The 15343-nt window shown below is 38.3% G+C and overlaps 1 protein-coding gene across 1 annotated transcript in view; it reads left to right on the top strand.

Moving 5' to 3' along the window:
* cog5 (component of oligomeric golgi complex 5) overlaps positions 1-15343 on the top strand; it is a 507949-nt gene that overhangs the window by 313818 nt on the left and 178788 nt on the right. Inside the window, exon 11 of the mRNA XM_028812938.2 lies at positions 14731-14812. Within this exon, the coding sequence (XP_028668771.1) occupies positions 14731-14812 (82 nt within the window). The remainder of the gene's footprint in view (positions 1-14730; positions 14813-15343) is intronic.

Raw genomic sequence — 15343 nt, 5'->3', positions numbered from 1 at the left:
AAGCCCAGACACACATTTCATGGGGAATAGATGATACCATAGTCTGTATTCTGTCCTTCAGGTCATTGATATCATGAACTTTCCTGCTATACATGCGCTCCTTCACCATACCCCATAACCAGAAATCACAGGGTGTCAAATCAGGGGAGTGTGGAGGCCATGACAGTGGTCCACCACGACCTATTCATTGACCTGGAAAAGTGTGGTCGAGATAAAAATAATCCATTAGTGTTAACGTAATTTTAACTCACCCTGTGTATAAAATGACAAAACATCTGCGGTCCTTGCCGAAGTGTAGTGTCATCCAGCTTCCACAAAAGGGCTGCAATGTCTAATGAACAAAGGCAACAAGAAGCACTAAGAGTGATGTAAGGGCTAGAATATCCAATAAACAGAGGTTTCTAAATGCACAATGTGATTGAAACTGACAGACTTACCAGTATGCCATTGTGTCCAGTTTAATAAATGCTAGTAAATAAATAAATGATAATAACTAATAATAAAAAAAACAACAGTAGTAACAAGTATACAGGGCAATTGAAAAAGTATTCATCCACCTTTGTGTTTGTCCTGTTTTGTCTCATTACAACCTGGGATTAAAATGGATTTTTGGGGGTTTAGAACCATTTGTTTTATACAACATGCCTACCACTTTATAGGTGAAAAATATTTTTGATTGTAACACAAATAATAATTAGGTCAAAAAAACAGGAATTTTGAGTGTACACAAGTATTCAACCCCAAAGTCAGTACTTTGTAGAGCCTTTTGTTGAAATTAGAGCTGCAAGTGTCTTGAGGACTGTGTCTATTAGATCAGCACATCTAACCACTCAGGACACTCCAACTCCTTCAAGTTAGATGGGCTGGTGTACATCAATCTTCAAGTGATGACATAAATTCTAAGTTGGATTGAGATCTGGCCATTCCAAGACATTTAGATGTTTCCCTTGTAACCACTCCAGTGTAGCTTTATCAGTATGTTTAAAGTCATTGCCCTGCTGGAAGGTGAATCTTTGTCCTGGTCTCAAATCGTTGGCAGACTGAAACAGGTTTTTCTCAAGAATTGCCCTGTATTTAATGCCATCCATCATTCCTTCAATCTTGACTAGTTTTCCTGTTCCTGCTGAGAAAAAACATCCCCGCAGCATGATGTTACCACCACCATGCTTCACTTTGAGAATTCTGTTCTCGGGGTGATGGGAAGTGTTGGGGTTGCAACACACATGGCAGTTATCTTGATGGCCAAAAATTTACATTTTAAACTCATCTGAGCAATGAAACTTTTTCCATGTGTTTGGAGAGTCCTCCACAAGCACTCCAAGCATGTTTCTTATTTTTTTCTTTAAGCAATGGCTTTTTTTGACCACTCTTCCATAAAGCCTGCTCTGTGGAATGTATGGTGTAAAATAGTCCTATGATACTCCCATATCTGCTATGCACTGTCAGTGTTATCCTTGGTGTCTTTGTTGCATCTCTGACTAATACCCTTCTTCCCCTGTCTGTGAGTTTTGGTGGGGGATCGTCTCTTGTTAGGTTTGTAGTGGTGCCAAATTCTTTCCGTTTTGTTATAATGGATTTAATGGTGCTCTGTGGGATATTTAAAGCTTAGGATTTTTTTAATAAACCCAACCATTTTCTATACTTCTCTACGACTTTGTGTCTGACCTGTTTGAAGTGCTTCTTGGAATTCATGTCGCTTGCTTAGTGGTGTTGCAGAGTCGGGGGCCTTATGTACTTGCAATGTTTTAGTTTTTACATGCTTATACAGTATATACTGTATATATAAAGAAAAACACACAAGGTATTTTATTTTCATTCCACTTCAATAATTTGGATTATATTGTTAAGTCCATCACATCAAAGCCAAATGAAAATCAACTTCAATTCCATATTATAATGAAACAAAACAGGGCAAACACCTGGCACTGTAACTAATGCACTGCATATGAAAAAACTACTGCAGGCAGATCTGAGGCTAGGAGGGTAGCACAGAGTTCCAAGTCCACACAGCCAAGAGGTATAAGCTTTTGCAAAACCTGGAAGAACTGGTTTGGATATTACAGAACTTTTTGCCAGATGGAAGTGGAACAAAGAGACCATCATAGGAAGGGTGGAAGCAGTCCTCCACAATGCTGTAAATTTTACAAATGTGATACTTGATAATGATGTCTTTAATGGAGAGCAGAGAGCTTCTGCTGTGTGAATTATCCGTAGTAGGAACCTGCCATCAGAAAACACTGCAGTTCCCAAACTGGTCTGTGATGTAGCTGATTGAAATGTTCTCAGTGGGAACCCTGAAGAATGTGATGCGAGTTAGGCAAGCGGGTAGGCTTGCCTTTCTCAGTCGCCAAAGGAAGTGGAGATGCTGCTGTGCTTTCTTGGCTATGGAGGTGGTGTTAATTGATGATATAAGGTCAGCCGCCAGATGTACACCAAGGAATTTGGTGTTCTTGACCAATTCCACTTCAGAGCCCTCAGTGTGAAATGGGGTGTAGACACCATACACCTTCCTGAAGTCAACTATCATCTCCTTTCTCTTAATCATGTTAAGAGACAGATTGTTGCACTTGTGCCAGTCCACCAATCAATCATAGTACCGTAAATACCCGCATATAGGATGCATTTTTTTTCTTAAGAAGTAGGCCTAAAAACCCAGGTGCATCTTATACATGGATACTTTTATTACAAAAATTATAAATCTATATATATAATTCACCGAGCCCCGCCCACCAACAATTCACTACGCATGACACAACAGAGCCCCGCCCGCCAAATCTAACCCTCCTCCTACCACACTCGCAAACTGTTTTACACGCTGCATACAGCGATTCCCAAACGCGATTACCCTCCTCCTGCCACACTCGCAAACTGTTTTACACGCTGCATACAGCGATTCCCAAACGCAACAAACTTTGATGGCTTGCCCACCTGCCCGCCCGCCTGACTGTTACCAGCATTCACCACAATGTACTGGAATGTTAAACTATCGCAGCTGATACCACACAAATTGTCCTTACCGTATTTCCTGGATATCGCTGACCCCATCAGATTCAAATTTGCCTTTTACTTTTACACGCAGACAATTTCCTGTTAGATTGGCGTTTGCAATGACAATTACGTAATACGGTAATTCACAGGGACAAACTTTCAAAAACATCTGCCTGTATCTGCCAAAACCACTTTTCAGTCACGGATAATTGTATGTTGCTCTCTGTAGAGTTCCATCTTTTAATTCACTCACAGTAATATCCTCAAACCCACCACATTTGGACAACTGTGTCTTTCAAGAAGTGTTCAGTCATCAATAAATAATTATGCGGCGTATGCTACGCCGCGGGTTGGCTAGTTTATTACCGTATAATATCAGAAATTTATTATAAAAATTTCAAATTACAATACTGTATTCATCAATATTTATCCTCATCGTCACTGTCCTCATTAAAAAAAGCATCCCACTCCTGTTGTGCTATACAGTCATCATGATAGTCCAGCTCTTCCTCCTTTTGGTCATCGTCGTCAGCATCGTCCATCCAAAGAATTTCGTCTTCCGTGCCGTCTAATATGTTGCTGATACAACATTTCTTGAATCCCTTCACCACGGTCTTGATTGGCAATTCTTTCCAGGCGTCTACTATCCATTGGCAGATTGTAGGCACGTCGACTTTCCTCATGTTGCTGCCCTTGGTTAAAGTGTGTTCACTATTAATCATCCATTCGGCCCATTTTTTCTTTAGTGCTGCTTTGAATGGCTTATTCACGACAGCATCCATCGGTTGCAGAATACTGGTCATGCCGCTGGGGATGATGACGAGGTCTGTATTGTGTCGCTTCAATCTGGATTTAACATTGTCGGTTGTATGGCATCGTAAGGCATCTAACACCAGCATCGATCGTTGTTTCCCTAGACCACCGTCACGTTTCATCCATAATGTTTTCAGCCAGTCGTCCATTATGCTGTCATTGAACCATCCTTGTTCTTGCACCCTGACTATCACACCACTCGGGAACTTGTCTTTAGACATGGTTTTCCTCTTGAAGACGACGTACGATGGTAACTTTGCACCATCAGCCATATACCCAAGCATCACGGTGAAGCGGTTCTTTTCGTTTCCAGTCGATCGCATAGTGATGGTCCTTGTGCCTTTAGGCAGGTCGAATGTCAACGGAGTTTGGTCAGCGTTTCCAATTTGGCTCATGCCGTAGTTGTATTTCTGACGCATCTTGATGACATAACTTTGAAATTTCGTTAATAACTCCTCGTAGTCGCTGACTAATAGTAGTTCTTCATCTTATTGAAAGCTTATTTCTTCCAAAGAATCTCCGACACCAGTTCATCGACGCCTTGAATTCTATGATGTTTTGATCTTTCGCCAATCTTAGAGCCTGTAAACGAATGGTAGTGGTGCTGACCCCCAGACATTCTCAACGGGTATCTTCAATCCATTTAATGAGCGCCTTTTCCAGGTTAGGGTGGTGAGCCTTCGAGCCTCTGTTCGCCCTCTTTACTTTTCGCATTTCTTTGATGGTACTTTCGGCTTTTCTCCATTTTCTGATTACGCATTCTGTCGGACCAAATTGCCGCTCAGCTGCCCGGTTCCCGTGTTCTTTCGCGTACGTGATCACTTCCAGTTTAAACTTTGCAGTATAGCTCTGTCGTGTTGTCTTCGCCATGTTGACTGGGTAATAATGAACAGCTATCTTTAAAACTACGTAATGGGATATTGGACTTTATGATCGTGTGCGCTTGTGTCAGTGCCTCTCCTTCGCCTTTGATGGCTGTGTGACGGGGACAGAGAGGAGTGGTTTGTATCCAATTTGAATTTCAAGGTTTGTTTTCAACCAATAGTCGGTTAGCATTGCTGCAATTGTAGCTACCGGGGTATGCTTCAGTCTGCGCGCAATTAGCCGCTGCCCCTGCACTGGCATTTCACAAAATTTTTCAGGTGTAGCATCGCTAATACTGTATTGATTTTGGAGAATGACACGGCATTTGAAAGCTCATTTTACTATACATCCACCTGTATGCCTTATTGTAACGTTTGGAAATTGTTTTATTTTGAATATTCACGTCACCGATACGTCATTTTCGCCGTCTAGTATGTTTCTCGCTCTTTGTTGTTGTTCAGAGATACTCCAACCTAACACAAACGCATGGATACAATCACTGGCGGCAGCAGCTTTTAATTAGTACCCCTTTAACTCAAAATCAGGATGCGTCCTATAAACAGGTACACAGGTTTTTCCATGGTTTTTAGGGTCAAAAATCCACTGCGTCCTATACATGGTATCGTCCTATATGCGGGTATTTACGGTATCTCCATTCTGTAAACTGACACATGCCCATTGTTGATGATACCCATCACCATTGTGTCATCCTCAAACTTAATGATGGTTTAAAGCTGTTCACAGCTGTCAGTCAGCAGAATGAAAAAAGTGGGCTGAGTATGTAGCCCTGGGCAGTGCCAGTGCTCAGTATGATATTGTTTCCGACATGAACAATCTTGGGTCTTTCTGGTGTCATGAAAGTAAGAGTGACAGCTAGGAGACTGTTTTGACAGCACTGAGCATGAAAACACAAAGCATGAAACAGCTCTGGACTGTGTGCCTGTCAGTCTCTTTCTCCATGTATTAATATACATGTTAAAATAATAAAGATTATGAGCCTAAGGACTGAAGTGACATTTAGTGAGTTAACACAGTGATAAACCATTGTTCTGTTGACATGTTATTTTCTTTTTCAGAGATGAAGAAACTACTTAAGATTTTTTTTTGTATTTTTTTTTTTGTTTTTAAAGCATCAGTTTAATTTGTAATTAGAATGCAATTTTATAATGTTTGCACATGTTCTTAATTCCTTGATTTTTTTTTTCTGGATGATCTCACAGTGTAGTTTGCTTTGAAGTTCTATATGAAAATAATAGAGTGATTTATTATTTCCTGCTCTGTCAAACACAATGTTCTTTTCATAGCTGGACATGACGATCTTTGATGCATTCATGTTATTTTTTTTTATTGCCTTTCTTAAGAAAAGTCTTAAGAGCTAACTTTTACAAAATAAATTGTGATAGTGTGAGTTTGAGTTTGACTGCATACAGATGACAAATGATTTTAGGATTAGGATGTAATGTTATATTTTTGAAAATGTATCACACTGAGATTGAGAAATCTGTGCCCACCTTCTATGCATTCTTAACATGTCCTAGCAAAGTATAGGCATACACATTAATTGCAATAAATACATTGTAGATAAGGTGTATTTTCTTAAGATGTATTTATCTTTAATATTTTATATTTCTTTATTCATTATACACTGTGTGCAACACACTACCATTTTTCTAAATTTACTTCTTACTTGTTAATAGTGTGTGATCACCATGATTTACATAGCAAAAAACAATGAAATGATAAGAATGGTTGGATGCATGTGCTTATTGTTTTTGTGTAGTGTTTACCATTAGGTTAGTACTAGGGGGCTCCGCCCCCTGCTCGCTTCGCTCGCCAACCACTGGTGTTGGGAATGACAAAGAGCGTGATGTATAAATGAGATATAGAATAGTGTGAAGGTGTAGATGATGCAAATAGAAAGCAAACAATAAAGTGTGTGGCACAGTGTAAAGGTTTATTGGAAAATTTCTTTGTACACGCCGTTTAAGTGTAAAAGGTAATTGCAGGTCAGAACTTGTAATGTCAATGAAGATGTTTAATGTTGTGATCAGAGTCAAGTTTGTCAGAGCTTAGAAAGAGTTGTGTCTCTCCAGGAAGTAATGGAATGACTTGGGTATTTATGTTTTCCACATTAATATTTTTTGGACATAATATAGTGCGTTGTGTTAAAAGGGGCATTTGGTCTAATGAGATTCCTGTTCCAAATCTGTCTGTAACTAAGTCGTCGCAGATAAAGGCTTGAGGAATTGTAATAATATGTGGGTGAAGTCCATCTGTATTGGTGAGTGAACCATCTCCCAGTTGTAATAAGCAATTGTTATGATGTGGTTCTGGACATCGTATCTTTTTTACTAACTGTATCTTTTGAAAGCAATGCCAATTGTCTGCGTATTTTAAGGTGCACTGAACAATATCTGAGCGCATGGCATGTGGAAGAATAGCTAAGCACTGTCTAAAATCTCCTCCTAATAAAAGTACCTTTCCTCCAAAGCGAATATTATTATTCATAAACGTTTGTATAAGTTTATGAATGGTGTTGAGTAAGTGACTGGATGCCATTGTACATTCATCAATAATTAACATTTTTGTTAGACGGATGTCACGTGCAGTGCCACCGTTAATGTTCATAGTGGATACCGATTTGTAGGATCTAATGCAGTTGATAAAGATTTCACTTTCAGGTACATCGTTAGTTAGAAGCTTCTGTAGATATTCAGGATATGAATGTAAAGGAGGCAGTCTAATTTGACCCTTTTGACAACAACGTGTAAATGTATTACTTGTATTGCCAGTTGTTTCTTCAGGGAAGTGAACTGAATGACAATGAGTACAAATGACATTCATTAATCCGAATGAATTTTCCTGGTGTATGTTTTGCTTGTGCCGTTTGAGAGGCGCGTTGTTGCATGTGTAGTATTTGGGACGTGTTGTTTTGGAGCTGTAATCGATTTGCCTGTGCTGTGTGAGAAGCCCGTTGTAGCCTTCCTTGCCGTTAACGTATGTCTGAGACGGGAGGTGTTTCGTTTTGAATCCGTGCCTGTTGCGATGCAGCACTTTGATTGATAGATTGCGTCATGTGGATCTAGGATGTAGATTTGTGCATATTTGCGTTGTTGATTTGTTTCAGGGTGCACTGTTCCAATGCGATGCAGTATTTGTGCACATATGCGAAAGCAGTATGGGCCATTGCCTTTTGTTGGCCTGATATTTACTCCGGTAGATGCAAAAGCAAATGAACTATTGTAGGATCTAATGCAGTTCATAAAGTTTTTACTTTTAGGTACATCGTTAGTTAGAAGCTTTAGTTGAGCTTTGCGTTTTTGGAGCCGAGACATTTTTTCTTCTAGAAATATGGATAAGTAATAAGGAGTATTGCATTCACTGTTAATATGGAGCCTTTTCTGCGGTTGAACGGTTAATAGTGCCTTATTGTAATGAGATCCACCTATGCTGCATAGTGTGAATTGTGTTTGGTCCCGTTATCCGAGCAGTATCGTTTTGTACCTGTGATCATGAATTCATGACTTGTTTGTTTTTGAGCGTGAGAAATATGGATAAGTAATAAGGAGGATCGCACTCACTGTTAATATGGAGCCTTTTCTGCGGTTGAACGGTTAATAGTGCCTCATTGTAATGAGATCTACCTATGCTGCATATTGTGAACGTGTTGAGATGACGTATGTTTAATACGGACGGTTCATTTAGAAATGGGGCTTTGTGTGTCATTTGTTATTTATGTTACTGTGGTCGTGGGTCTGAATCGTTGTTTTTGTGTACGTTTCGTGTGCTATGTCCGTAGTCTGTCCCATTTCGTGTCCATTGGGCTTTGTGTAGTGCTCGCGGCTTCTTTTTTTTGTGTGCTTGTGGCTTGTTGAATCCTCCTCTTTGTGTGCGTCCCGTTTCGTGTGCAATGGGATTAAATCCTCCTCTTTGTGTGTGTTCTGTCCGTTGCTTGTGTGTGTGTGGGGGGGTTTGCGTGCTCTTTTTTTTGTGTGCCAGGGGCTTGTTGAATCGTCCTCTTTGTGTGTGTCCCGTCAGTTGCTTGTGTGTGTGTGGGGGGGGGGTGTTTTGCTCGTGCGGCGCCTGCGTTTGACTCCTTTTTTCTGTGCTCACTCCTTTTTTCTGTGGTCTTGGCCGCCTCTCGCGGCGCCTCATTTCTTGGGGTGCCTGCGCAATACGTCTTTTTGCGGCTACGGCCCGTATAGCTACAGCTACTGACATGTGTACAGGACATACAGATGCAAGAATGCTCATTTAAGATAGTCATGGAGAAACAACTGTCTGAAAAATATACAAATACAGTATACACAGCAAGATTAAATGCAGTGAATCTTATTAAAAAGTCAAAGCACAGGCAACCTGTACATATTTAAGAAGTAGTATAAAGTTGAATATTTCTTGCCAAATTTTTAAAAATTTTCCAATATACTTAATATAAATGAATAAAACTTTTTTTTATATTATCGTTTCTACAGAGCACACCATCATAAGGTGACACAAAATAATGTACAAAAATATAATTAGAGGCGAATAAGATACTGTAACCATTTTTATAGTTTGGAGATTCTATACATCTGTGAGTTACGAATATGCATGTAAGTACTCAGAAGAAAAAAAATCCCCAGTTAGGTGTTAGTAAAATGCACACGGATTGGTGTCTTCCCCTTACACTAATTTTTATAAAGAAATACTTTTTTTCTGTTTCCCACAAACATCTATCTGTCTTTTTTCTGAGTAGTTTTTATCCATAACATGATCACAGGGCCAATCTTGGCTGCTTTATAATTTATAAATATAATTTTTTTACAAAAGCATTGAACATAAAGGCTGCAGCCTTCATGACTTTTAACATTTAAAACCAATATATCCTGCAACTGTCTCCCACCAGGCTTAAACATGTTCACAAAAAGAAAAAGTTAAAGTCACAATATAGTAGTGATAATGCTTGGCTTTATACTTCTACGATATATAGAAAATATCTAATCCCTACTCGTTAACATGTAAATTGAATATTTGAACTTATTCTCTGGTCTTTCTGAGGAGAGACTTTTTCTATTTTTGCTCTGTCCTGCAGTTGTCAATGCTTAAAGTGTAAAAAGATTCAAACAGTAACCTTCACCCTACAAATTGTAAATGTATTAGAAAATAGCATAGAAAAGTATCCTAATTTTAAGCATAAAACATAACACAAACTGTACATGGGAAAGCTAAGACTGCAACAAATTAGAGTTGTTTTTACTTTTTTATTTTCAGCGTGTCATAACGTTTTTCTTTGAAGTTTCTAAAGTGAACTTTACTGAACTGCGCATTTTCTTTTGCTACTTGTTTGCTGTTTACTGGACTCAAACAGCCAACTCAGTAGCTTCTGGATTTTGGAAACCTGGATAAGACATACTATACCTACAGACCATCTTGGTTGGGTGGCACTTAGGAGCATTTCAGATCACTTTAACTGACATGCTTTAATTTAGAGGAGCAGTGCCTTTCTGCTCTGAAGTCTCCCTGAATTGTTGATTTCTTTTGCTTGCCTTGCATCTGTCTGTTTCCTCTGGTCCCTAGCCAAATTTGCCTTTATCAAATTGTTATAGGTTTTCAAGTAAGGACAAATTGGAGTTCTATGGCTAGAATGGAGCCTGCATTGCTCCTTCTTTATCTTAGGTTTTACTATTAATTAGTGGCTTCATTCTAGCACACCAATGTAGGGTGTCCTAGGAAGACCGACACACCACTCTTCCATACTTGAGGTGCCTTACATGAAAATTTGAGGAGTTTTGTTAATGAATATCATATCCTCTTGCTCAGCTTTGCAACTTCATACACTTCAACTACTGCAGTAACCTTATCCACAGAAATTGACCCATTCCCAGCAAATTCTTCCCTCACTGTCTCCTCAAGAAGGATGTATCAACCAGATGTACAAGTGTTTCCTTTACTTCCCTATGTTATCCCATTTCAAGGTCAATATTTCCCCAGCCTTGCTGAGAACAGCCTGGCAATGGCCCAGCCAACTTTCCTGAGCCTCCAGTTTTTTTGCCAGGATCTCTTTCAGGCCACTTTATAAAGACATTTTCCATGAGTTCATGAAAATAATGTTCAGACTTTCATTCTGCTAGTTTTGCAGCTTCTCCCTCATTTTTTAATTTTACAGCCTCATTCAACCTAAATGTCCTCAAGTTGTGTCTTGTGTCTGTTCTGGCTGTGAAAGGATCCGATCAATTTTTAAACACAGTTCCTTGTAACTGCCTTTACTAGGGAATTCTTTAACAGGGCCCATTAGAACTACTGAGAAGCAGGAGAATCTGTTTTGCAAATGAGAGTTACATTCATTGCTGGCATCTTCTTGGAATTCATATTATACCCTTATTTCCCATTTCTGTCTTCTATATCTGCCCTGTAGTCAGTCCATCTACAGTATCTGAGCCAGTTCACCACCAAGTGGTGATTATTTAAGCGCTCAGCATCTTTTCTTTTACGTGACAGTCCAGAAGTGGACCAGGTAAACTCAGCTGCAGTTTTATGTTAATGGCATTGTATTATTTATCATAGACGATGTATATCTAACACAGAGAAGTCAAATGAAAATACATTGCTCAGGCTCACAGCAGACAGGCTGTTTTACCACTCACTTCCCTGCAGGTATCTCTGTTAATCCAAACATCAACATTGAAGTCTCCCAGTATATACCATGAAAATCAATGGTATTTTATTGATTGAATTTATTTAAATTAAACAGAACGGTGAAAATAATTTAATATCAGCTGTTTCATTTTAGAAGTTTAACCATCCCATGGTATTTTTTGAACACGTCCACATGGATGTATTAGCAGTTATGTAATAAAAGAAAATTGATAAGTAGAATTTAAAGAACTGTGTCAGTATATATGGGTATATGCTAGTCAGACAACAACAGAACCAAAGCTTAGAGATTTTATTCTTGTCTACAGAATGTGATTAATGTTCAGATCAACAGTCATTTAGTTCTACTAACCTTGCAGTCTTTCTGTTATCTCTGACATTAGCCTATTCCATATTAACTCTATATAATTCTGTGACTCTTCCATAAATCAGATATCCATCCATCCATCCATTTTCCAACCCGCTGAATCCGAACACAGGGTCACGGGGGTCTGCTGGAGCCAATCCCAGCCAACACAGGGCACAAGGCAGGAACCAATCCCGGGCAGGGTGCCAACCCACCGCAGGACACACACAAACACACCCACACACCAAGCACACACTAGGGCCAATTTAGAATTGCCAATCCACCTAACCTGCATGTCTTTGGACTGTGGGAGGAAACCGGAGTGCCCGGAGGAAACCCACGCAGACACGGGGAGAACATGCAAACTCCACGCAGGGAGGACCCGGGAAGCGAACCCAGGTCTCCTAACTGCAAGGCAGCAGCTCTACCACCGTGCCGCCCTAAATCAGATATCCTATAACATAATATTTTTAATAATCAGTTTTGTAAATGATTGTATAGTTTGCGTTTTAAACTGTCCATTGGTATAAATGATGTTCACAGTCTGGTACAGTACAGATTTAACTTTGCTTTGGAATATCTCTGGGTCCTTATGGAGCCTTTATGTATGTTAAATCAACAGTAGGAAATAGACCACCTTCAATAGGAAAGTTTGTGTTGATGTTTTTTTTCAGATCAGACCCCTTCCTTATCAGAGAAATTACATTAATCTTTTTTGGTAGCTAGTTTACACTGGCAAGGTTTTGTGCATTCAGGTAATTCCCACTAATACCTGCAAAACACAAATAAATGTTTTAAGGAGTGGGTGCTGGTGACAGAAAGTAAATTTGAAAAAGTAATTATTTTTCATTACCTTTTATTTAATGATGGTCATGTGTTGCAGAAATATACTTGGACATCATCTGTATTAATTGTGTACAGTGCCATGTATACACATATGTTGCGCATATAATGGGAACAGCCTATCGATTTGCAGTGCTATGTTTTACACAAGCTTGTTAAAAAGAGGATTTATTAAGAAAAAAATAAAACAAGCTAGCATTTTCCTAATGTTTTAGTTGGACAAGTGTAGGTCTGCTGTAGTGCATCATGGGTGCTTTATTCCATTGCCTGCAGTTGATGTTTTTGGTTGAATAAAAAGGTTGCCCTGATTGTGCGGTGCATGGTCCTGAGCAGGGGATTTGCAGACAAGTGAAAAGACCTTAAGATAAACACCATTCAGTGGGAAAAGAGAAAAAATGTTAGGTGACTGCAGGAGTATGTTGTGAGATTATAAGAAAAGAGTACAGGAATCCTCCACATTTGCTTGTTTATGTGGTGTAACCTGCTGCCTAAAGAGCAGCAGTAGCTGGATGGATTTTGAAAAAGTGTAGGGGAAGAAAATCTAAATGCCATTGGGCTTAAATGCAGATGTTTGTTGTGTGACATCCTTCATTCCAGTTTTTAATTCAATAATGGCTCAGATTTTCTTTACTGATACGTAATGAGCCACCTACACACACATACTTCTATAAGGCAGGTTACGTGTATGTATTTCCTGCAGTTTGTTGAAGTTGAACAGTTGAGATACATTACAGATGGAAAAGCAGTATGCCGTCCCTAGTGCCAAAAAATAATATAAGACTGATGTCTTAATGTAAAGGGCTCCATGAATCGGTTAGTGGTTTCCAGTAACTGAATATGTGCTACCAGCATGCTGTTCCCTCAGATTATTTTGAGTATTGATGCTAAGTATGCAAGAATGAACAACTGTTACTAAATGGTGGTGCCAAAGTTGTGATTTTGTGTATTTTTTAGTCTTTTGTGCTAATGTTACTTGTATACAAAAATAAAATAAAATTGAAATCCATTTTTGGGTTGTAGTCATTGTTGCAGGTATAGAATTTTAGGAGGCATCTCTGCATCCATTTGAGAAAAATGAAGAGTTGTAATTGGTTGTAGTTTATATTTATTCATTTATTTAGCAGATTACCTCAAAAAGATAACTCAATTTTCAGACCACACTTTTACATTACTTTAAATCATCTTTGTAGCATTGTCAATCACAGACTTTACTTGTGGTTCATCCTCCAGTAAAGAGTTCTGTAGCACTTTTAGAACCCCCTTTCCTCTCCTATGCTTTCTTGTGATCGAAGCCACACCTTCAAATTATGTGTGATCCCACATATTGGTTCCACATGGCTCCTTCAGCCTCAACCTGAAATGGAATTGTGGCTGTCAAGGTACTCAGTTGGGTACCTATCATGGAAGTATAAGTTTGAATTGTTCTTTGTATGTCCCCCTGTCCCGCCACCCCTTTAGATCACTTTGCCAAGGGTTATCTTAAAATTTTACTCCAACATGTTTGAGTGGTCATACATTGTTTCCCTAGTTGTTGTGTTATTCTCTTCGTACACATTATAAACTAAATCCATTGAGCAGAAGTAACATAATGAGTGGAGAACTTCCCAACTTGTGTAAATGTTACAACTAATTTTAAAATAAAATAAATCAGGTTCACAGTCATTTTTCTAAATAATATTTTTAGTCCATTTTTACAGTAACTGCACCTTGTCTTAACATGTGTTTTAGTTGTATTTCACAACCTGTTATGACAGCAAGTCTTGTAGTTATGTAAATGTTTAATGTCATTGGGATTTCAAATTCAAGGAAATGTTCCTAATTTATATATTCAGCTAACATTTATTCTAGGCTGTTAAATTTAACATCTTAATTTGTTCAATTTTTTCACATCAATTTTCAGTCTAATTAGGCATTTGCTTAAACAGGAATTTAAAGATGTATTTTTCTAAAGTAAATACAGAAGAATAGCAGTGTGGAATTTGCTGCTTTTTAGATGTAAATCATCTTTGCTTTGTTGAACTCTCTTTAGGTACTGTAAAAACAACTTAAGACAACAGAACATAAGAGTATTTGAATAGTATTTCATATGGTCATAATATTGATAGCAATATTCACCCTAAGCATCAAGATACAGACATTTGAATTTGTAGTCCTCATATGCTTAATTTGCCATTAAAGAAATTCCTGTGTACAATGCAATTTTGTTAATGTTATATTTGATTTTTTTTTTTTTTTGATAGGATGGCCAGGCTGACATCTTATACACTTTCTGGAATGCTATAACTCACATTTTATCTGTTGAATTTCAGAAGGCTGCAAATGGTATGTGTAACTTTACTTTGTTGATAATTTTAAGAACAGTAACATATAGGTTATAGGTTTATAGGGTCATTATTTTTAGAATCATTCTAAAAATGTGTTTTACATGAAAAGCATATTCATTCTTATTAGTTTTGTATAGGTCCTCAAAGTTGGAAGGCTTGAGATATTGAACTCTCTCAGTATTGGACTCTACACAAAATAAATTTCATATATTACATAACCAATTAGCTCACTTCAATCCCTCTACCATTTGAAAACTTGTAAGTGCATAAGTTCACAACAATGTTTAATAAAGTGTAATGCGTATGGTTTTATACATCAAGCAATCTTAATTCGATGTGTAGGTTCCACTATAAAATAGAAAAATCACATAAGATGCTTATCTCAGTCTGCCTAACTACAATTGAAGTGTCATATACTAAGTTAAAAATCTTCTTTACATTTTTAACCAGGCCTTGGAAAACCTCATTGTTCTTATTATTGAGAGCAATGTATGTTCTAAATCAGTTTTGTCAATTTCATTTAACTCAG

The sequence above is a fragment of the Erpetoichthys calabaricus genome, chromosome 1 (genome assembly GCF_900747795.2).
Source record: "Erpetoichthys calabaricus chromosome 1, fErpCal1.3, whole genome shotgun sequence".
NCBI classification, from domain to species: domain Eukaryota; kingdom Metazoa; phylum Chordata; class Cladistia; order Polypteriformes; family Polypteridae; genus Erpetoichthys; species Erpetoichthys calabaricus.
This window is presented reverse-complemented; position numbering and strand designations above follow the sequence as displayed.